Source organism: Balaenoptera ricei, chromosome 20 (genome assembly GCF_028023285.1).
Source record: "Balaenoptera ricei isolate mBalRic1 chromosome 20, mBalRic1.hap2, whole genome shotgun sequence".
Classification (NCBI taxonomy): Eukaryota; Metazoa; Chordata; class Mammalia; order Artiodactyla; family Balaenopteridae; genus Balaenoptera; species Balaenoptera ricei.
Genome location: NC_082658.1, coordinates 26,659,430 through 26,684,880, shown reverse-complemented (window position 1 = coordinate 26,684,880; position 25,451 = coordinate 26,659,430). Strand labels below are relative to the sequence as shown.

The window sequence follows — 25,451 nt, the reverse complement described above, 5'->3', positions numbered from 1 at the left end:
GAAGAAGAGAAAAATCACATAATCATTGCAATAGATGCACGAAAAGAATGAAAAAATCTAACATCCATTCCTGATTAAAGAAAAGAACAGCCCTCAGTAGACTAGGAATGGAAGGAGACTTCCTCAACTTGATAAATGACTTCGACAAGAAACCTAACATCATATTTAATGGTGAAGGACAAAGTACTTTCTCTCCAGGATCAGGACAAAGGCAAGGATGTCTGCTCTCATTACTTCTATTTGACATTGCACTGAAGCTTCTAGCCAGTGCAATAGGGCAACAAAAAGAAAAGAGATATTCAGAATGGAAAGGAAGAAGTAAAATTATCTTTATTTGCAGATAACATGATTATGTAGAAAACCTGATAGAATCTACAAAAATGCTACTGGAACTAATAAATGAGTTTATCAAGTTTGCAGGGTACAAGATCAACATACAAAAAGATTAATTTATCTCAACAAACAAGCAGAGATCAAAGTTTTAAAATACTACTTATAATAGAATCAAACATATAAAATACTTAGAATAAATCTGACAAAAGACTTGCACACTGAAAACTGTAAAATATTGCTGGGGGAAATTAAGGAAGACCTAAATAACTGGAGAGATATAATGTATTCATGGATCAGAAGATTTAATATTGTTAAGACATCAATTCTCCCCAAATTGATTTATAGATCAACATCCCAGTAGGCTTTTCTATAGAAATTGACAAGCTATTTCTAAAATTCATATGGAAATAAAATTTAGAATAACTAAAACAACTTTGAAAAAGAACAAAGTTGAAGAACTAACAGTAACTGATTTCAAGGCCTATGAAGCTACACTTTCAAGACACTGTGATAGTAGTGTATAGATAGACAAAAAGACCAAAGGAACAGAATAGAAAGTTCAGAAGTAGAGAGATGTGGACAACTGAATTTCAGGTTCAAAGGCATTTAAGTGGAGAAGCGATAGTCTTTTCAACAAATGATGCTGGAACAATTGAATATCCAGGTGCAAAAAAAAATGACCATCCATCCAAACGATATACAAAAATGAACTCAAACTGGTTTAAATATCTAAATGTAAAACATAAAACTAAAAAACATAAAACTATGAAACTTCTAGAACAAAACAGGTGAAAATTTTTATGACCTTGAGTTAGGCAAGATTTCGTAGATACAACACCAAAAGCATAATCCATAAAAGAAAAAAATAGATAAATTAGACACCATCAAAATTAAGAATTTCTGCCCTGCAAAAGACACTCCTGAGAGAATGAAAAGATGAGTCACAGAATGGGAGGAAATACTTAGCAACTTACATATTGGATAAAGGACTAATTTCCAGAATATATAAAGAACTCTCAAAACTCCAGAAAAATATAGATTAAAGATTCAAAGATATACAGATGGAAAATAAGCATATGAAAAGATGTTTGTCATGATTAATCATTAGGGATGCTACAGTGAGATACAACTACACACCTATTAAACTATGTCAAATTGAAAATACTGAGCAGAGCAAGACTTGGCTGCAAAGTGAAGAAAATGCAACTCTCATAAAATGCTGGTAGAGATGTAAAATGATCAAACCACTATGGAAAATAGGTATTTTTTTAAAACTTAAACATACACTTACCAATGATCCAGCCATTCTACTTGCAGGTATTTACCCAAGAGAAATGGAAGTATACCTCCATACAAAGACCTGTACACAAATATTCATAGCAACTTTATCTGTAATAGACAAAGACTGAAACAACTCAAATGTCCATCAATGGTGAATAGATAAATGGTGGTACATCCGTATAATGGAATACTATTCAGCAATAAACAGAAATGAATTACTGATATATACAACAATATGGATGAAGATTAAAATAATCATGCTGAGTAGGAAGCCAGTTAGAAAAAAGTATACACTGTATGATACCATTTACATAAAATTCTAGAAAATGCAAACAAAAAGCAGATCAAAGGTTGCATGGCGATTGGGAAGGGCAAGGAACGATGGGAAGGAAGAATTACAAAGAGACATTAACAAACTTTCTGAGATGATGGACATTTTGATTTTGCTGATGTCTTCATGGTGTGTATGTATGTGTGTGTGTAAACACAGATTATTGTATGTCAATTATACCTCAAAAAGATGTTAAAAGAAATGATATTATATGAGAGAGACAATTGGGGAAATTTGAATAGCAACTCTTTATTAGGTAATATTATTGTGTAGGAATTTAATTTCTTCAATACTGTGTGTTAACAGTATTGTAGTTACATAGGGAAATAATTTTTAATATCCAGAGAGGAGGGCATCTAGCTGACAAGAGAGGGATCACAACTGTGGCAGATGCTGTGGGAGGCTGAGGAAGATGAGGCTAGGGCAGTGACCAACAGATGTGACGGCGTGGTGAAGACAGTCATTTGTCAGCTGACCTGACAAAGACGGTTGGAACAGACTGCTAAATGCAGGGCCCTTTCCACCTACTAATCTCATGCAATCCCCTCAACTAGCCTTGGCATAACAGAAAGTTTCTATTAGCTTGCCATATTGGAGGGAGGATGGCACAATTTAAGGTGCAGTAAGTTGTGTAATAAACTGTCACAATAGGATCCTACACAAATAGTTTTTTAAACTGCAAAGAAATGAAACTTGACCCTTCCCTCACAACATATATGAAAATTAACTCAAAATGAATCATAGACCTAAATGTAACTATACAACTTCTGGAAGAAAACATAGGAGAAAATCTTTCTGATTTTGGGTTAGACAATGGGGTCTCACACAAAGATTTCTTAGATAAGACACAAAAAAGCACAAACCATCTAAGAAAAATTGCTAAGGGACTTCCCTGGTGGTTAAGACTCCGAGTTCCCAATGCAGGGGGTCCGGGTTCAATCTCTGGTCAGGGAACTAGATCACACATGCCTGCCGCAACTAAGAGTTCGCATGCCACAACTAAGAAGCCCATGAGCCACAACTAAGGAGCCCATCTGCCATAACTAAGACCCAGCACAACCAAATAGATATATTAAATAAATATGAAAAAAAAGAAAAATTACTAAATTAGAGTTTATCAGAAATTTTAAACCTCTAGTCTTCAGAGACACTTTAATACAATGAAGATGAGTCACAATCTGGGAGAAGATATTTACTAAACACATATCTGAGAAAAAGGACTTTTTCCATTGCTTTTTATATAAAGCACTCTTAAAACTCAATATAAATATCCAATTAAAAAACAGATTTGAACAGACACTTCACTTAAAAAGATATTTGCACATGAATAGACACTCAACGTCATCAGCTATTACAGAAATGCAAAATGTGGGAAAAACCACGAGATGCAACTACACACTTACTAGAAAGTTTAAGTTTTTAAAAAACAAATATAATGATCAGTTGAAGATGTGGAGCAACTGCAACTCTCATAGACTGATAGTGGGTCAGCAAAATGGCACAGGCACTTTAGAAAACAGTTTAGCAGTTTCGTAAAAAGTTAAATATGGAGTGCTGAAGCATGCTGTGCGCTAAGCCGAAGGGCCGGGAACAGCCACCTAGCACGGGAAACTCTGGTCTGAAGACTGCAAGGTGCAAGGCCTCTGAACTCGGCACCCTATGAGCAAGTGAAACTACACTCAGCACAAAGGAAGAAAAAAAGACTCTGGCCTCCTTGGAGAGCAAGCATCAGGTGCAGTCCCTCCCGTCCAATTCTTGAACAGTGGACACATTGTTTCAAGGGCACTGATGACTTCTTGACACTTCAGTGGCTGGCCAGATATGTAGTTGGATCACACCCTGAGGTTACCTTGGCTTTCTGTACAGCCGTGTGGATGAAAGGCTCTTGGTGCTCCAGCCAGGCATCAGGGCTGTGCCTCTGAGGTGGGAGAGCCAAATTCAGGACACTGGTCCACAAGAGACCTCCCAGCTCCATGTAATACCAAACGGCAAAAATCTCTCAGAGATCTCCATCTCAACATCAAGACCCAGCTTCACTCAACGACCAGCAAGCTACAGTGCTGGACACCCTATGCCAAACAACTAGCAAGACAGGAACACAGCCCCATCCATTAGCAGAGAGGCTGCCTAAAATCATAATAAGGCCACAGATACCCCAAAACACACCACCAGACGTGGACGTGCCCACCAGAAAGACAAGATCCAACAGAACACAGGCACTACTCCCCTCCACCAGGAAGCCTATACAACCCACTGAACCAACCTTAGCCACTGGGGACAGATACCAAAAACAACGGAAACTACAAACCTGCAGCCTGTGAAAAGGAGACCCCAAACACAGTAAGATAAGCAAAATGAGACGACAGAAGAACACACAGCAGATGAAGGAGCAGGGTGAAAACACATCAGACCTAACAAATGAAGAGGAAATAGGCAGTCTACCTGAAAAAGAATTCAGAATAATGATAGTAAGGATGATCCAAAATCTTGGAAATAGAATAGAGAAAATGCAAGAAACATTTAACAAGGACCTATAAGAACTAAAGAGGAACCAAGCAATGATGAAAACCACAATAAATGAAATTAAAAATACTCTAGATGGGATCAATAGCAGAATAACTGAGGCAGAAGAACGGATAAGTGACCTGGAAGATAAAATGGTGGAAATAAAGAGCAGAGCAGGATAAAGAAAAAAGAATGAAAAGAACTGAGGACAGTCTCAGAGACCTCTGGGACAACATTAAACGCACCAACATTCGAATTATAGGGGTCCCAGAAGAAGAAGAGAAAAAGAAAGGGACTGAGAAAATATTTGAAGAGATTATAGTTGAAAATTTCCCTAATATGGGAAAGGAAATAGTTAATCAAGTCCTGGAAGCACAGAGAGTCCCATACAGGATAAATCCAAGGAGAAACACGCCAAGACACATATTAATCAAACTGTCAAAAATTAAATATAAAGAAAACATATTAAAAGCAGCAAGGGAAAAACAACAAATAACACACAAGGGAATCCCCATAAGTTTAACATCTGATCTTTCAGCAGAAACTCTTCAAGCCAGAAGGGAGTGGCAGGATATACTTAAAGGGATAAAGGAGAAAAACCTACAACCAAGATTACTCTACCCAGCAAGGATCTCATTCAGATTTGATGGAGAAATTAAAACCTTTACAGACAAGCAAAAGCTGAGAGAGTTCAGCACCACAAAATCAGCTTTACAACAAAGGCTAAAGGAACTTCTCCAGGCAAGAAACAAAAGAGAAGGAAAACAGCTACAATAACAAACCCAAAACATTTAAGAAAATGGGAATAGGAACAGACATATCGATAATTACCTTGAATGTAAATGGATTAAATGCTCCCACCAAAAGACACAGACTGGCTGAATGGATATAAAAACAAGACCCATATATATGCTGCCTACAAGAGACCCACTTCAGACCAAGAGACACATACAGACTGAAAGTGAGGGGATGGAAAAAGATATTCCATGCAAATGGAAATCAAAAGAAAGCTGGAGTAGCAATTCTCATATCAGACAAAATAGACTTTAAAATAAAGACTATTACAAGAGACAAAGAAGGACACTATATAATGATCAAGGGATCGATCCAAGAGGAAGGTATAACAATTGTAAATATTTATGCACCCAACATAGGAGCACCTCAATATATAAGGCAAATACTAACAGCCATAAAAGGGGAGATCGACAGCAACACAATCATAGTAGGGGACTTTAACACCCCACTTTCACCAATGGACAGATCATCCAAAATGAAAATAAATAAGGAAACACAAGCTTTAAATGATACATTAAACAAGATGGACTTAATTGATATTTATAGGACATTCCACCCAAAAACAACAGAATACACATTTTTCCCAAGTGCTCATGGAACATTCTCCAGGATAGATCATATCTTGGGTCACAAATCAAGCCTTGGTAAATTTAAGAAAATTGAAATCGTATCAAGTATCTTTTCCGACCACAATGCTATGAGACTAGATATCAATTACAGGAAAAGATCTGTAAAAAATACAAACACATGGAGGCTACACAATACACTATTTAATAACGAAGTGATCACTGAAGAAATCAAAGGGGAAATCAAAAAATATCTAGAAACAAATGACAATGGAGACACGATGACCCAAAACCTATGGGACGCAGCAAAAGCAGTGCTAAGAGGGAAGTTTATAGCAATACAAGCCTACCTCAAGAAACAGGAAACATCTCGAATAAACAACCTAACCATGCACCTAAAGCAATTAGAGAAAGAAGAACAAAAACACCCCAAAGCTAGCAGAAGGAAAGAAATCATAAAGATCAGATCAGAAATAAATGAAAAAGAAATGAAGGAAACAATAGCAAAAATCAATGAAACTAAAAGCTGGTTCTTTGAGAAGATAAACAAAATTGATAAACCATTAGCCAGACTCATCAAGAGAAAAAGGGAGAAGACTCAAATCAATAGAATTAGAAATGAAAAAGGAGAAGTAACCACTGACACTGCAGAAATACAAATGATCATGAGAGATTACTACAAGCAACACTATGCCAATAAAATTAACAACCTGGAAGAAATGGACAAATTCTTAGAAATGCACAAACTGCCGAGACTAAACCAGGAAGAAATAGAAAATATGAACAGACCAATCACAAGCACTGAAATTGAAACTGTGATTAAAAACCTTCCAACAAACAAAAGCCCAGGACCAGATGGCTTCACAGGTGAATTCTATCAAACATTTAGAGAAGAGCTAACACCTATCCTTCTCAAACTCTTCCAAAATATTGCAGAGGGAGGAACACTCCCAAACTCATTCTATGAGGCTACCATCACCCTGATACCAAAACCAGACAAAGATGTCACAAAGAAAGAAAACTACAGGCCAATATCACTGATGAACATAGATGCAAAAATCCTCAACAAAGTACTCGCAAACAGAATCCAACAGCACATTAAAAGGATCATACACCATGATCAAGTGGGGTTTATCCCAGGAATGCAAGGATTCTTCAATATACGTAAATCAATCAATGTGATACACCATATTAACAAATTGAAGGAGAAAAACCATATGATCATCTCAATAGATGCAGAGAAAGCTTTCGACAAAATTCAACACCCATTTATGATAAAAGCCCTGCAGAAAGTAGGCATAGAGGGAACTTTCCTCAACATAATAAAGGCCATATATGACAAACCCACAGCCAACATTTTCCTCAATGGTGAAAAACTGAAACCATTTCCACTAAGATCAGGAACAAGACAAGATTGCCCACTCTCACCACTATTATTCAACATAGGTTTGGAAGTGTTAGCCACAGCAATCAGAGAAGAAAAAGAAATAAAAGGAATCCAAATCGGAAAAGAAGAAGTAAAGCTGTCACTGTTTGCAGATGACATGATACTATACATAGAGAATCCTAAAGATGCTACCAGAAAACTCCTAGAGCTAATTAATGAATTTGGTAAAGTAGCAGGATACAAAATTACTGCACAGAAATCTCTTGCATTTCTATACACTAATGATGAAAAATCTGAAAGTGAAATTAAGAAAACACTCCCGTTTACCATTGCAACAAAAAGAATAAAATACCTAGGAATAAACCTACCTAAGGAGACAAAAGACCTGTATGCAGAAAATTATAAGACACTGATGAAAGAAATTAAAGATGATACAAATAGATGGAAAGATATACCATGTTCCTGGATTGGAAGAATCAACATTGTGAAAATGACTCTACTATCCAAAGCAATCTACAGATTCAATGCAATCCCTATCAAACTACCACTGGCATTTTTCACAGAACTAGAACAAAAAATTTCACAATTTGTATGGAAACACAAAAGACCCCGAATAGCCAAAGCAATCTTGAGAACGAAAAATGGAGCTGGGGGAATCAGGCTCCCTGACTTCAGACTATATTACAAAGCTACAGTAATCAAGACAGTTTGGTACTGGCACAAAAACAGAAATATAGATCAATGGAACAGGATCGAAAGCCCAGAGATAAACCCACGCACATATGGTCACCTTATCTTTGATAAAGGAGGCAAGCATATACAGTGGAGAAATGACAGCCTCTTCAATAAGTGGTGCTGGGAAAATTGGACAGATACATGTAAAAGTATGAAATTAGAACACTCCCTGACACCATGCACAAAAATAAACTCAAAATGGATTAAAGACCTAAGTGTAAGGCCAGACACTATCAAACTCTTAGAGGAAAACATAGGCAGAACACTCTATGACATACATCACAGCAAGATTCTTTTTGACCCAGCTCCCAGAGAAATGGAAATAAGAACACAAATAAACAAATGGGACCTTATGAAACTTAAAAGCTTTTGCACAGCAAAGGAAACCATAAACAAGACCAAAAGACAACCATCAGAATGGGAGAAAATATTTGCAAATGAAGCAACTGACAAAGGATTAATCTCCAAGATTTACAAGCAGCTCATGCAGCTAAATAACAAAAAACGAACAACCCAATCCAAAAATGGGCAGAAGACCTAAATAGACATTTCTCCAAAGAAGATATACAGATTGCCAACAGACATATGAAAGAATGCTCAACATCATTAATCATTAGAGAAATGCAAATCAAAACTACAATGAGATATCATCTCACACTGGCCAGAATGGCCATCATCAAAAAATCTAGAAACAACAAATGCTGGAGAGGGTGTGGAGGAAAGGGAACACTCTTGCACTGTTGGTGGGAATGTAAATTGATACAGCCACTATGGAGAACAGTATGGAGGTTCCTTAAAAAACTACAAATAGAACTACCATACGACCCAGCAATCCCACTACTGGGCATATACCCTGAGAAAACCATAGTTCAAAAAGAGTCATGTACCAAAATGTTCATTGCAGCTCTATTTACAATAGCCAGGACATGGAAGCAACCTAAATGTCCATCAACAGATGAATGGATAAAGAAGATGTGGCACATATATACAATGGAATATTACTCAGCCATAAAAAGAAATGTAATGAAGGTATTTGTAATGAGGTGGATGGAGTTAGTCTTTCATACAGAGTGAAGTAAGTCAGAAAGAGAAAAACAAATACAGTATGCTAACACATATATACGGAATCAAAGGAAAAAAAAGGCCATGAAGAACCTAGTGGCAAGACGGGAATAAAGACACAGACCTACGAGAGAATGGACTTGAGGATATGGGGAGGGGGTGGGGTGAGATGTGACAGGGTGAGAGAGTGTCATGGACATATATACAGTACCAAATGTAAAATAGATAGCTAGTGGGAAGCAGCCGCATAGCACAGGGAGATCAGCTCGGTGCTTTGTGACCACCTAGAGGGGTGGGATGCGGAGGGTGGGAGGGAGGGAGAGGCAAGAGGGAAGAGATATGGGAACATATTGTATATGTATAACTGATTCATTTTGTTATAAAGCAGAAGCTAACACACCATTGTAAGGCAATTATACTTCAATAAAATGTTTAAAAAAAAAAAGTTAAATATGCACTTAGCATATGATGAAGCAATCCCACCCTTAGGTATTTTACCCCAAAGAAATGAAAACATATGCTCTCACAAAACATATGTTCACACACACATGTGAGTGTTTTCAGAGGCTTTGTTCATAATATCCAAAAAACTAGAAACAACTCAAATGTTCATCAAATGATGAATGCGTAAACAAACTGTGTATCCACACAACTAGAATACTACTCAGCAATAAAAAGGAATGAACTACTGACAGGTGCAACAAAACAGATGAATCTCCAAAGAGACTGGCTAAGTCAAAGAAGCCAAAAACAAAAGGCTACATGCCACATGATTTCATTTATAACGTATTCTGGAAAAGGCAACATTATACAGACAAAAATCAGATTGGTGGTTGCCAAGGGCTGGTAGTGAGAGGAGGATGGACTGACTACAAAGGGACATGAGGGGTCTTTTGGGAGTGCAGAAGTTTTCTTTACCTCAAATGTGGTGGTGGCTACAGAACTATACGTTTGTCAAAACACATCACACTGTATATGTAAAAATGGTGAATTTTGTTAAATGAAAATTATACATAAATAAACTTGACTTAAGAAAATAATAAAACAAACCTAAAGAAAATTGAGTGAAAATAAATGTAAGAAAAATCAACTTACAATTTTTCCAATTCAAGGGTCATCATGAGGATGCTTTCAATTGTTGTAAGTGACCCTTGTGTTGTTCCCATGTCTCTGAAGGAGAAGCCCAAACATGCATGATATAAAACCCAAAGACAAAAATTCTAAGTTTAAAAAGATACTTAGCATGCGATTACTTCAATTCTGGCTTCTTACTTCCCATACATGATAATTCCAAAGAGCTCTTACTGAAGAAATTTAAATTTGCGTCATCAAATTAATGACCTTGGTGCTGAACAGTACAATCATTTTTTATTATCCTAACTTCTCATTTTCAATTGCATCTACCTCTTTTGATCACTCTTTTTAAAAAAAATACTGTAACCCTTATTCCTTTTTGCTTTCTGGGATAAATAATATTCCTACATGCATCTACATGTTCCATATCTATATGTGTTCTTCAACAGTGTTCTCATTCTCTGCTGGCTGTCTTACCCATATATGTTCTTTCTTAATCCTTTTCTTTGCCATTAACTCTTATTTTCAATAACCCAGTTAAAATCTAAATTATGACTTTTTAGCCAAAGTACTCAATCTTTGACAAAAGTAAAAAAGAGCAGAAATTGTCTCATGAGCCATGAAACTGTTGCAATACTTACAAACATTTTAATGCTGGCAATTTAAAAAGATAAGAATCTTCAACTCTTGTTAAAGGATTACGATTGAGAATTCTGAAAAATGGAATAGAATTAAAATTATCTGCATTTTCAATTACTTCCATGAAAGCTTATATGCATTTTTTTTGGTATGGAACTTAAAGGTTAAAAAAAAACATTTTCTGTCTATACCTATAAATCACCCTTAGAATCTGTAACACACTCTTTCATTGGGAACTACCCAGGTCTCTAGATGATAAAGTGGAAAAGAGAAATAAACAAACAAACAAACAAATAGGAAAAAAGTGGCTAGCAAAGAAAAAAATATGCCAAAGAACTTTTCAGGTTAAAAACCCTAGAAGTGGGCTTCCCTGGTGGCGCAGTGGTTGAGAATCTGCCTGCCAATGCAGGGTACACGGGTTTGAGCCCTTGTCTGGGAAGATCCCACATGCCTCGGAGCAACTAGGCCCGTGAGCCACAATTGCTGAGCCTGCGCGTCTGGAGCCTGTGCTCTGCAACAAGAGAGGCCGCGATAGTGAGAGGCCCTCACACCGCAATGAAGAGTGGCCCCCACTTGCCGCAACTACAGAAAGCCCTCACACAGAAACGAAAACCCAGCACAGCCATAAATAAATAAATAAATAATTCCCATTAAAAAAAAAACCCTAGAAGTGACTATGCTGGCAGGAAGCCCTTGCTCTGTAAAAAAGTACTACTTATAGTGTCCTCCACCATTCAAGGTGTGTTTCTTTCATCTCTACAAATTTTTTAAAATTTCATGATTTAAACTACCCAGTTAAAGACAAAAATAGGGCTAATTCCTTGGTTCTGAAGCCAAAGAAGGAGAGATAAATCCAAGAGGAACTGGTGAAAGCCATACTCCCATCACATAGTCCCATGTGTATTCTTGTATCATAGCCTTTGTTACTGTGTATGTAATCACCTGTTTATTTGTCAGTCTCCTAGATTGTCAGCAACTTGAGAGCAGGGACCACACTTTGTTGTCATTATTATTCCTGTGCCTGACATAGTCCCTAGGTATTTAATAAATGTTAGCTGAATAAATAAATAACATTTTGTTTATATATCAATAAAATAAACAAATTAATTTTGGGGAACAAAATTTTATTCCAAAATGCTGGAACAGATTTTCTTCTTAGTTCTTTCTTTCTTTTTTTTTTTCTTAGTTCTTTAAAACAAATAAGGGGGAAAAAAAACCTGAAAAGAAACAGGAAGAAAGAAAAGAATATCTGACTTTAGGTTAACTCTATTCAAGAATTATTAATGTATTTTTGTGAATATTATAAAGATAATTATCAAAACTAATATCTTTTGCATTGCCAGGCATCTGTGATCAGCATTTAACATTTAATCCTCAAAGTAACATTATGTGATAGATATATTACCCCATTGTACAAATGAGGAAACTGAGGCACAGAGAAGTTATATAACTTGTCCTAACTCATCAAGCTAGTAAGAAGCAGAGCTGGAATTTGAACTCAGTTCTGACTCTAAAGCCTCTACTAAACCTGAATGAAAAAAAAATGGGGGAGGGGCGGTTTAAAACATCTGTTACTTTAACCTTAATTTTGAGAGCACTAAATATAGAAATACCTTTTCAAACTTCATCTACCCATCTGGGATAGCCTGTATGAGAATTATACGTTCTCTTTTTATTTATTTATTTATTTATTTCACTTTTTATTTATTTTTTCCTTAATCATCTCCCATGATAAATATTTAATTAGCCTATGATCATTGAGACGTTAGAGATTTTTAAAAATATTGCAGGAAAATCAGTAAAAATGATGGAGGAAGGACATCTGAAAATTCATCCCTCCATAGAAGCAACAATAACAACAACAACAACAAAACTGGCCAAAATGGTCAGAATCAACTTTTTCTGAACTCTGGAAAATTAACCAACAGGATTGGAGCAAATTGGGGAGCAATTTATTCAAGTAAAACAAATTAATTTCTCTGTGTTGCTTTAACTTGTCCTTGTCCTTTGCTCTCCATGCCAGTGGTAGCCTTGAAAAACAGCCCACATCCCTGGTACCAGAAGGAGCAGCATGGACTGGGAGGTCCTTCAAAGCCTCATTCCCAAAGAACTGTCATTGTTTTACATGTCTGGTGGTTTCCTGGAAGACCTCACTTGAAAGGCTTGCCTTTGACCTGACTGAGAGCTGTCTAGGGAGAAAAGCCTCTCCTCACATGGCATTTTTGGAAAACATTTTCAAGCAAATATTTTAACATGGAGGTTGCATGAGGCAATGCATAACAGTTTGGGGGAAAAAACAGCCAAACCGAAAAGCTTAAAAAGGAAAGCTGAGGAATGAGATGTCCACAGAGACTTTGAAATGTTCCAATGTATTCCTGGGAAACTGGAAGACCACAAGACGTATACCTGGGAATCTAGGAAAATAACTGTTAGCATTAATAAATGAGTTCAGCAAGGCTGTAGGATATAAGATCAATATTATTTCTACACACCAGCAATGAGTAATCCAAAAATGAAATTAAGAAAACAATTCCATGTGTAACAGCATCAAAACAAATAAAACACTTAGGGAAAAATTTAACCAAGTAAGTGCAAGATTCACACTGAAAAGTACAAAACTGTTGAAAGAAACTGAAGAAGATCTAAATAAATAGAAAGACATGCTGGGTTCATGGACTGGAAGACAATGTTATTAAAATTTCACTACTTCCCAAATCGACTTATGGCTCCATTGCAATTCCTATCAAAATCCCAGCTGACTTCCTTCCAGAAATTGCCAAACTAATTCTAAAATTCATATGGCAATTCAAGGAAACAGAATAACCAAAACAATGTTGGTAAAGAACAAAGTGGGAGGACTCACACATCCTGCCTTCAAAACTCAGTTCAAAGCGACTGCAATCACAGTGTGGTACTGGAATAAGAACAGACATGTAAATCAATGGGACAGAATTAACAGTATAGAAATAAACCCTCATATTTATGGTCTATTGATTTTCAACAAGGGCGCCAAAACAATTCAATGTGGAAAGAACAGTCTTTTCAGATGATGCTGGGACAACTGTACATCCACACACAAAATAATGAAGCTGGACTCCTACACTTCCCACCATATATGAAAATTAACTCCAAATGGATCAAATATCCAAATGTAAGAGCTGAGGTTATAAAACTCTTAGAAGAAAACACAGGAGTAAATCTTTATGACCTTGCATTAGACAACAGTTTCTTAGATATGAAACCAGAAGCACAAAGGAAAAATAGATGAATTGGATTTTATAAAAATTAAAAAGTTTGTGCTTCAAAGGACACTATCAAGAAAGTGAAAAAAACATACAGAATGGGAGAAAATACTACAGGTGGGAAGAATAAGATGCAGTTGGGAGAAGAAAAGTATAGTAGTTGCTAGGTGTGACAATCTCAAAATTTTGAACTATTACAAATAAAACAGCCACCCTAAATCACCCCAAAGGACAGACCCAAGTTATTTTTGGTTTTAGCGTTTATGCCTTTCTAAATCTGAGAAGCTGCCAGGATTCTGGTACATAGCAAAAATTGATGACAACACCCTGAAGTGTGTAAGCTTTTGTGTGTACATAGCTATCTAAAGGAAACCAATGCTAGTTGACTGGGGGAGCATTAAGGCGGCTCTGTGACCGCAGCTCAATTTGCCTTCATAGTGTGGCCACACCTACCTCATTGATATTCTCAAAAATGGGGTAAATAATTCAATAGGGAAAAGGCTTTGATTTTCCTCTTATTCTCTCTTAGTGCTTATGTTCTTGGTACAATACTGATATACCACAGACACGCCAGCATGTGAATGTGCTCTGTCTGGTTAAGTTATATAGCTTTTCTACATTGTAGAGTCCTCCAGTTTCTAAAATCATGGAGCTTGTATTGTTAGAACCAATGAAGTGACTAAAAGAATTTTTAAAAATAAGCCATCAGTCTGGACCTGCATAGGTGAATGAAGGAGAAACACTTTCAAGTCAGAAAAAAAAGTAGACTTAACATTTAGGATTATCAACCACTGCTGGTCTTCTATAATATATTTCATGCCTGATTTTATCTGAAAGAGATATGATTACTACCACCATTCAAAAAGTGGTACTTTATTAATTAATAAGCTCTTGGCTCATCTTTGAGGTAGATTTCGAATTTAAAATAGACTACCACACTGCTAACTACTTCACCTGATGTTTGTCAATAACATAGAGGCTTCATTCAAGAAACCTACTGCCTTATAATTACCTGAAACCCGGTGATGAATCAAGGTTTTGTGGGGCCTGAACCTCATCTACTTTGGGAAATCCTATCTAATAAAAACATGCAAAGTTATGAATACAAAAATGGCTAGGACCCCTCTCAAGACCTTGGAAGGGACCTATGCAAGTGAGGAGCCCTGAAGCCTAAGCTTCATTGAACTCATGATAAATCCACCTCTGCTGGGGCCATTTTCCAAACTTATTTAATGCAGGCAACTTATAAACACCCCGGTAATATGTCATTATAGGTAGTAAAATGACTTAACTCGAGGGTGGCATCTTCCCTTGGTGACTTGCCTTTGGAAAGGGATGCAATAAAGTTTATATCTCACCATGGCAAATGTTTCCTGAAGCAAATTATCTTTGTCTATTAGAAAGACTTAACCCAAAACAAAGACTTACTATACTGTGACAATCTTTTGAAAGTAACTGTGAATGAGTTTTAGGAGTACAGTACTAATTTATTTCCAACACCAGATAGTTCTGATTCTTTCACTACCTTTTTCTGTCATTTAGGAGGAACACAAATTCAAAAGGAACAAGTTGATGCCTCTTCCATTACAAATCTTTTCTAACCTACCACCCATTTTCTACTTCATCAACCCCTCCTCACCTTGTTACCCTGCTGCACAGATGCTAGAATGGCTCTCATATAGGTTTTCCCATCAACATCCATCTTTCTCCTTCCAGAATGTAAGTTTCTTGGGGATACAGTCCCTGCCCTATGCGTCTTTGTATCCCCAGCACTTAGTACAGTGCTGACACACAGTGGGCATGGCACTCAGTGAATGTTTTTGAATGAATTCATTAATTTTTAAACTGTGATTGATTGATTGATTGATTGATTGATTTCCACAGTGTATTTTCCTGTGTTGCCTACATAACTATAGGGAAACTCTGATTCTTATACGGAACTCTTGGTGTTATGGGATGTTTAGGAAAGGTGGTGAGTTTAAGACGTTGTATTGACGCTACTAAAACCTCCTGGTGAAGGGACCTCATGAGCCTGCTCTCCGGTGTGCTGGCAAAAGAAAAACTGACCCTCGGTGCTCTCTCCCCAAGGTAGGTATCAGCACACTAACAAGGGAAAGGAAGGAAGCCGCTAAAGATAGGCATCTGCAGGAATTGCTAATCCAGCTCCAGACACAGCCTCAACACCTTCATTAACCCAAAATGAACTGTGTGAAACTGGATTTCTGAACCACAAGACAGGTAAGGGAGTCTTTTCCAAAGCCAGGTGTAGAAGAGCTCTTTACCTGGAGTCCAAAATCGCCTTCGGGCCATTGAACGTACCCACTCTCATTTGCTTGTGTCGTGATAAATCACAGAATTTTTGAGCTGAAGGGGTGTAAAACCCACACTTCTTACTGAAGATTAGTCAGCAAAGAAATTATATTGAATTAGGCTACAGCAATGTATTTTCTTCATATTTTTCACAGGACAGCTGAACACAAACAACGTCTTTTTCCATACCTCAAAGCTTCCTATTGGCCACAGATCATTCACTTCAGAGATATATGCTTTTTGAAAAATAATGTTCTGGGTGGCTGGGGAGAGCCCTGTGGTGGGTGTTCAGGAATTCTTTCTGCTTTACCATTTAAAAGAGCTAATAATGGTTGGGGAAGCACCCACACCTTTTGCTCCCTGAAGAATTCGGTGCTAAACTTAGTTCTTTGCTGCTCTGTGTTGCATACATTTTAAGCAGTAGGGAACGTTGCACATGAGCAGGAATCAAAGTGAAATTCAAAAGTGGAACTTCATGGACCATTCGCATATTGGAGAGGCATCAGTGGGATTCCATGACAATGCTAATTTGAGTGTTTTTGCTTGGTGCCTTTTATTGCCCGTGCCAAAGATCAGTACTATGGAAAGCAGAGCGTTTCATATATATGAGTTAAACAAGTCTCTTGGCCTCTTTGTACCTTCGCTTCCTCATTTGAAAAAAAAATAAATGGCTCTCAAGACATACTTTCTAGAACTCATACTGGGCTTACACCCAGCTAACCAAGAACTGCATGATGCTTTTACACACAGTTTTTTACATGTATTCATCTTCTATTTCACTTACAACTTGTGTAAAAACTGCCTTCCATGCAGGCCTGAAACGTTCCAAAGCTCAGTTCTGTGAGTAAATTGCAACCAAGATTTCTACAAAAAAAGACACAAGCAAAAGAAGAAGAAAAATGTATATTATTTCAGAACATTTATCCTTTGGCAATAATTCTAGTTTATATATGATGAAACATAACATCACTACTCCCTCCATACGCTAAAGAAATCTCTCTGTGGAAGATGTTATGATTTATACTTTCATGATTATATACGTGGTGCATTAGATACAAAATAGTAAATGCTCATTAAATACTTGTGTTAAGTGATCTTTATTTCTCTAGAAAGGCAGTACTATTGACATTTTGGGCTGGATAATTCTTTGCTGTGGGAGGCTCTCCTGTACACTGTTGGATGTTTAGTAGCATCTCTGGCCTCTGTCCACTAGACGCCAGTAGCACATGCAGTTCTGACAAGCAAAAAAGTCTCCAGACTCTACCAAATGTCACCTGCGTGCAAAATCATCCTGGTTGAGAGCCACTGCTCTATAATGATTCACTCTGATCTGTGTAATAATTCTCACAGTAATCTTTGCTAGAGACAGAAAGGATTCGTTACAAAATTTTAGTAGTAACTTTAATCATATTTCCAAATGAGTAACAAATTAATTTTATAAAAAATTAAGCTTTACAAAAATTCCAAATATAATGAAATTATATTTGTAACATACATAAACTGCAAAAAAGGTAGTGGTTCAAATGTACGTCTTTCGATAGACTGTATTTTACTGCAGGATAAATCTCTAGGAAATGTAAAAGGAAAATATTGCCTCAATTAGCTATTAGATATCTAATTAGTAGGAATAACTAGTAGACTTTAGAATGACAATAATAAATAAGAAGCTTTGGTCTAAACCCCAAACCTTAGGAATTATTATTTGAACCTTCCAACTACAGCCCCTAACCCTGCCTTCACCTCTCTTAAGAGTCTCACCTTCAGGATCCTCATAAATTAAATATACAACTATAGATCTTGATAGATTTTGGAGGTAATCTTTCCTGAGAGCAGAAGCATTGATTAGATTCCACCTTTTGTGGTCTCATCAAATTCTAGATTATGAGCTCAAAGTTTTTATCTCTATATATCATTATAATTTCTAATATTAAAAGGAATATTCTTATATTTACACACTTCCCAGTAGAGTTCTGTTTTTCTAGGCCAATTCATTACCAGAAGAAATAAAAGATACCCTTTCACACAACTTGAAAGGAAGTTACTCCTCTCATTAATATGTAACTTTAATTCAGTATTACACTTTCTATCATATTGACTTTTATTCGAAAATACCTACTCTTGACTATAGCTGACTATCTTATTTCCATTGATTCCAGCTTAGTCTCTCATTTCACCTGGATGGGTATAACTGTCTTCTGACTGGTGTTTCCATCTCTACTCTCTCCCTTTCTAGGCCGTCCTCCACGCGCATCACCAGATTAACTCTCCGGAAGTGGTTCTCAAATACCAGCATCACCTGTGAACTTACTGAAGATACAAATACTCAGCCCTACTCTGGACCCCTTGAATCAGTAACTATGGGGGTGGAGCTTGTGTTTTCACAAGCCCTCCAAGTGGTTGGTTCTGTTGCAGGTTAAAGCTTGTCCTAAAGCACTGCTGTGGTAACATGGTAGCTTCACATGTTATACTTGGCTTGGCTTTCGAAGCCCTAGATGATCTGGCTGTAATCTCCTACTCTTCCCACTTGTACTCTACAGGTACTCAGAATATTTTTCCTGTGTTTTGCCTTTCTCCCACTTTCCTTTTGTAAGCTTATTCTTCCCAAGATGTCTGTCATTGATACCCAATGGCCCTTCGAGGTCCCGTTTAAACAGCATTGCTCTAGTAACATCTTCCCTGATCCAATTTGAAGTCTTTTTTCCCTCTTTTGTGCTCCAATACCAACTTATAGCTCTCATTGCCCATATTCATTTCTTTCTTTAAATATAACTATTTTTGCAACCCATTTCCTCTGAGCATAAATTCCTTCAAAGTATGGACTAGATCCTGCTTATGTGCATCGTCTATCATGTTTAAAGCCAACGCATGGACATAAAGCAAACTCAAATATTTATAAAATCAACAAATAGCTGGGGAGTGGATAGAAGGAGGAAATGACTTTTAAAAGAAATGTAGTTTTATGACTTCATGGTGCCTCCACAGCACTTTGTCATTATAGTTTGAGCTTATATGTTTATTTTCCCTGTGAGATCATGAGTTGCTAAAAGGAGTCCTGTCTTACCCATCTTCGTGTTTACAACACTAGGCATAGTGCTGATTAGCATATTCTTTTTTCGCTTTTTTATTGATTGGCATGTCTTTTTTAAAAGAATGAGAATACTTATGCTAACCTGAAATAATCCGATTTTAAAGTATTTCATAGTAGAAGTAATGAAGGGCCTAGTCCACTGAGGAGTTATCTTATTTGTTTTTCTCCAAAATGTGTTTGTAAGGTTTGGAGCCCAGATGGCAGAGAAGAGACTAATATAAAGGTGATTGCCCCTTAAGGCTTAGAAGGTTTGATAATTAAAAGAACTATTTTTAGGGTCATGTGAGGCTCTTTATACCCACTTCCCTTAAGCCTTTTATACTTGCAAGAAGAATCTATTTGCTAAAGAGGATCATTAATTGGCTTAATAAGGATTAATGACATACACAGCTTTGGATGCCATGGACAAAGGACAAAAACTGAGCTTTTATAGCAAAAAACACAATTATCTCCTTATCCCTAAATAAAAAGAAATACTAGGCAAGCATTTCCTTTTTGATAAAGAAGCTGGGGAGGGAATTCCCTGGCGGTCCAGGGGTTAGGTCTTGGAGTTTCCACTGCTGGGGACCTGGGTTCAATCCCTGGTCAGGGAACTGAGATCCCGCAAGTCGTGGGGCGCGGCCCAAAAAACAAAACAAACAAACAAACAAAAACGGCAGGAAAAAAAAAGGCTGGAGAAATTTTTGTTAGGGGCATTTCTGATATGCTTATTTAGTGTAAACATTTCTAAATATACCACTTAACCATCATCTTAAACATTCTTAATATTGGTATCACAATTCCTGCATCGAAATCCTTAACAACACTTTGTTCTTTTGGTAACTTAATGTGTTCTTGACAATACTGGACCATTTTTTAAGTCTTTATTGAATTTGTTACAATATTGCTTCTTTTTTTTATGTTTTGGTCTTTTGGCCATGAGGCATGTGGGACCTTAGCTCCCTGACCAGGGATCGAACCCGCACCCCCTGCATTGGAAGGCAAAGTCTTAACCACTAGACCACCAGGGAAGTCCCTTCACAATACTGTTTACATAATTCATCTGCTTAAATATTTAATATTTAAATGTTCATTTAATTTAGATTAAATTATCAAAGTTATGAGTTAATGGCATTCATATTAATGTAAGTGTTCTATATTTTCTTGTCCTGTAGGGGACAATTTGAGGTTAACTTTAATTCCTCTCATTTCACTAAACCAACTTTTTCAAACCTTTTCTGTAAAGGCCAGATAAGTCAATATTTTAGGCTTTGCAGGCCACGTACAGTCTCTGTCACATATTTTTCTTCGTTTCTTTTTTCTCATTTACAGCCCTTTAAAAATCACTTTTAACTTATGGGCTGTATAAAAACACTGTGGGCCAGATTTGATCCATAGGTCATAAACAAAATATAAATACAGATGGAGAGTATATGAACACTTATATATAACGAGGTTCATATGGGAGTTTATAATTGCTCACACCTCATTACCACTTTTCCTCTACAACTAAAGTGTATTTTTCTATCTATACCTTGTCTATATAATTAAAAAATTAAAAATGAATAGGAGATATTTAGTGCTAGTTATGGGCTGGGGCCCTACACAGACTTACAGAATTGTAGAATTTTATTGCTAGAAGAAATTGAAGAGATTATCTAACTTGAACCCCTTAATTACTTTATAGATAATCTACTTTATAGATAAGAACTCATAAATAAATATGATTAACTTACAAATAGCGGAGGGATAGCAGGCCTTCAAATGAGTCCTTATGTAATTCAGTCAAATAATTTTCCCTGAGAATTCTGAAAAATGAAAATGTTATTTCTGGATCAAAATGCAAAATAACTACAACTATATACTACATAGGACTAACTCCTATATGTGGAGGAAAGCTGGGTAATGGTGCCACCTAAACAACCTAATTCTTATTTAACCTAGGGATGGTGATTTCTGCTCTGTTTTCATTTAAATCTTCTTTTCACGTCCTCCTTTGTGTCCATCTCTCTCCATCATGCATGTGCACACGCACACACACACACACACACACACACACACACACCCCACCCACTCTTCCCATCAAATCATATAGTTAATGCCTACTCTCTAGATCACGCAGTCTCTGTTAGAACCCAGCTCTGGGTGGCACCAACGTTGCAGAGCTGCCCTTCCCTCCTCTCTTTCCCCAAACCTTATTGGGAAGTCCCACACAGAACTGTATCAGGGCAAATGAAGCCATCTGATTTTTTCCCCCATTAAAAAATTTTTGAAAACTAAAATGTTCATAAAATATACATAACTGTTCAATAATTCAATTGAACAACTGTTCAACTGTTTAATAATTACAAAACACATCCCCATGTAACACCATTCATGTCAAGAAAGAGTCCTGCCAGCATCCCAGAAGCCCCTCGTGTGCCCTTTTCCAATCACAACCCTCTCTCTGACTTCCTAGAGGGAACCACTATCCTGACTTTAATAATAATTTCCTTGCTTTTTAAATGTAGTTTTGCCTTTTCTTTATCAGCCATAAACAACACAGTTTAGTCTTGCTTCTTCTTGAACTTTATATAAGTGGAATCCTATTATATGTATTATTTTCCACATTGCTTCTTTCATTCAACATTATTTTGTAAAATTATTTTATTTTTGCCTGTAGTATGTAGTGTTGCATGTCCAACTACATGAGGCTTCTGAGTATTTGAAAGTGGCTAATGTGACTAAGGAGTTGAATTTTTAATTTAATTAATTTCAATTATTTTTTTTTTTGGATTATGCTGTCATTTTTAATTTTAATAAAATAGATAATTTCATACTACCGAGAGCAAGTCCATCCACTCATTGATAAAATTGTAGAAATATTTTCTATAAATATTTAGTAGCTGATTGCGAATGAATCCATTAGAACATGATTTCTATAGGTACAGTGTTCCCATCCTCACCCCCATTCTTGTTAATTTTGAGAAAATTTAAAAATACAGAAAAGTACAAAAAATAAGACAAGATATCCATATACCACAGTCCAGAATTAACCAGTATTTCAATATATTTTCTTGCAGTCTTTTTTTGTTAAAAGAGAAATGGACGTTTATATATAAAACTGAAGTCCCCTCTAACCAGTCCAATCCCCCCCTCTCCCACACACATTCCCTTCCCTTCTCCACTCTTCACAGGCAACCACTATCAAGAGTTTGGTCTTTATCCTTCCAAACCATTTCAAAAACATTTTAAAGACATACATACATATATGTATCTATTACCAATATATAGCACTGAAATTGTGAGGAGGTTTTATTCAAATTTACAAAACTCATCGTATTATATGTCATTCTGCAACTTTACCTTTCCCCCTCAACATGATTTTTGAGATCTTTTTCTGTAATACATACAGATCTCATTTATTACATTTTACAGATATACAGTATTCCATCATAAGTATTTTCCATTTTGTTGCTGATGGGCATTTAAGTTGTTTCCAATTTATGACTACTACATATCATGCCACAGTAAAGAGCCTGGTATACATTTCCTGAGCATACAAACTCAGAGTAGAATTGCTAGGTGTTTTTCAATTTGCTATAAGGAATGTTTCCCAACTCCCAAGGTCATAACCATTTTAGTATATAGCTTTTTCATATTACTGTTTTTAACCTAACCCCCTTGGATCTTACCTTTGTGTATAGTTCGTGTTTTTTTTTTCCCCCTTGGAGAACAAATTACCTCCAAATCATTTTTTAAATAGTCCCATTATATTCTCATCTCCTGATGCCATTTCTATATTATAAATTCTAATAAATGCATAGGTGTTTCCAGAATCTCTTCTGTTCTGCTAAATCAATATCATAAAAGTCTCTTCCTTTCTAATACTTGCAACCTTTTTTTTTTTTTTTACATTGGTGAAGATCTCCAGATCCATGCAGACGGCAATGTTAAACATGTTTTCCATTCCCAATTTTAGTGGAAATGCATCTAAAGTTTCAGCATTACCTTTGCTGTATGTTTTTTTTATACTGAATATTATCACACAAATGTCTTTCTCTTCAGGATGAATTCTCTGGTGTCCTTTAAGTTTTTAGCTTTTGTTTCTCTCATTTGTGATGCTTTCCTTCAGAATGATTATTTCTGATATGTTATGAGATGTCAATTCCTGATGAACACCTTTCATGATATCCACAGGTTTTTAATGAGTATGAATTTTCTGATGTCTACTATGGTGTGATTTCTGGCTGAAAGCTTTCCCACATTCACTATATTGATAAGGCTTCTTACCTGTGTGTATTCTCAAATGTAGAGCAAAGGTGGAGAATTGAGAGAAAGCTTTCCCACACTCATTACAACCATAGGGTTTCTCACCTGTATGGTTTCTCACATGCACCATAAGAGATGAACTTTGAGAGAAGCCTTTTCCACATACATTGCATTCATAAGGCTTATCTCCTGAATGAATTCTCACAGTGACGTTTGCTGAGAGAAGGCTTTTCCACATTCATTACGTTCATAGGGTTTCTCTCCAGTGTGAATATTTTGATGTTTTATGAGGTACTTCTTCTGACCAAAAGCTGTTCCACATTCACTACACTTAAAGGGTTTCTCTCCAATATGAATTTTTTCATGCTCAGTAAGGTTTGACTTGCCACTGAAGGTTTTCCCACACTCCTTACATACAAAGGGCTTTTCTCCGGTGTGAGTTCTCTGGTGTCTGATGAGGTTCGACTTCTGAATGAAAGTTTTCCCACAATCCTTACACTCAAAAGGTTTCTCTCCAGTGTGAATTTTCTGATGGGTAAGAAGGTTTTCCTTCTGGCTGAAGGATTTTCCACATTCATTACATTCAAAAAGCTTCTCTCCAGTATGGGTATTTTGATGTTTAATAACATACTGCTTTTGGCTGAATGCTTTTCCACATTCATTACATTCAAAAGGTTTCTCTCTATTATGAAAATGCTTATGCTCAGTGAGAGTTGATTTGTGGCTGAACACTTTCCCACATACCTTACAGGCAAAGGGGTTTTCCCCACTACAAATTCTCTGCTGACTGAGGTGTGACATCTGAATGGAAGCTTTCCCACATTCACAAGATTTCTCTCCAGTATGAATTTTTTGATGAATGAGAATTTACTTTTAGCTGAAGGCATTTCCACATTTCTTACATTTGTAGGGCTTCTCTGTGTATGACCTTTCAAATGCAGAGTAAGAGATAAGGTTCAAGAGAAAACTTTATCATACTTAGTACCTTCAAAGCTTTCTCTTCAACTCTAAATTTTCTAATGCTCAAATGAAGTTTTGTTACCTTCACTGGTTTCTCTCCAGTATGAATTTTCTTCTACTCAATGAGATTTGTTATCTAGCTAAAGGCTTTTCAACATTCCTTAGAAGCACAGGGTTTCTCTCCAGCCTGACTTCTACATTTATGAGGTGCAACATGTGAGTGAAAGTTTTACCACATTCAGTAAGTTCATAGGTTTTCTCTACAGTATGAATGCTCTGATATCATACGGGGTTCAAAATTTTTTAAATGAAGGCATTTCCACACTGATTCACGCCTAAAGGGGGTTATTACCACAAGGAGTAAGATGTGACAGGATTTCCAAACTAATTGATGATTCTTTCCTACACAACTAAGTCTAAATTGTGTTTCAAACTCTTTCTAGGTTAAGATGAAAAAGGTGTTGCCTTAAAAGATATAAGGTTTGAGATCAGAGGAAGTATTTTTCCAATTTTCTTATATTCACTGCTTTTTTACTCAGTCTGTACTTTACTGGAGCTGGATGCAACTTGCCTCCCAAGTCTTGTTGCCTCTCTATCTGCTCATCATCTTCTCAGGCTTCTTCTGGACAAATTTCCTTTACACTTCTTTCTCCACCATCCAGAGTTCGTCTTCTTGCTTTAACAGAGGATCACATACAGATTGGCCAGCTTATAACCTGCTATTGGGGAAATGACACAGCACTAGAATGTTAATGCTGGAGCCAAAGTTCTGTCCTAGAACTCAGGCTGAGCCCTGGGGCCTCCTGGCCTTCCGAAGGATGAGGAAGGTGCAGTCTCCAGGAATGCACAGGAAGCAACCCTTCTATCGACAGCAATGCCGCTTTTCCGGCTTTGGACTACATTTCCCTTAAGG

The 25,451-nt window shown here is 36.7% G+C and overlaps 2 protein-coding genes across 2 annotated transcripts in view; both read right to left on the bottom strand.

Annotated features, from left to right (window-relative positions):
* LOC132354538 (titin-like) overlaps positions 1-25,451 on the bottom strand; it is a 68,075-nt gene that overhangs the window by 23,656 nt on the left and 18,968 nt on the right. Inside the window, 6 exon segments of the mRNA XM_059906418.1 lie at positions 10,091-10,165; positions 10,711-10,782; positions 17,045-17,072; positions 17,075-17,124; positions 17,756-17,827; positions 21,064-21,135. Coding sequence (XP_059762401.1) covers positions 10,091-10,165; positions 10,711-10,782; positions 17,045-17,072; positions 17,075-17,124; positions 17,756-17,827; positions 21,064-21,135 — 369 coding nt within the window.
* LOC132355316 (zinc finger protein OZF-like) lies at positions 23,707-24,591 on the bottom strand. The gene has a single exon (XM_059907593.1). The coding sequence runs from the start codon at positions 24,377-24,379 to the stop codon at positions 23,780-23,782; it is 600 nt and encodes a 199-aa protein (XP_059763576.1). The 5' UTR covers positions 24,380-24,591; the 3' UTR covers positions 23,707-23,779.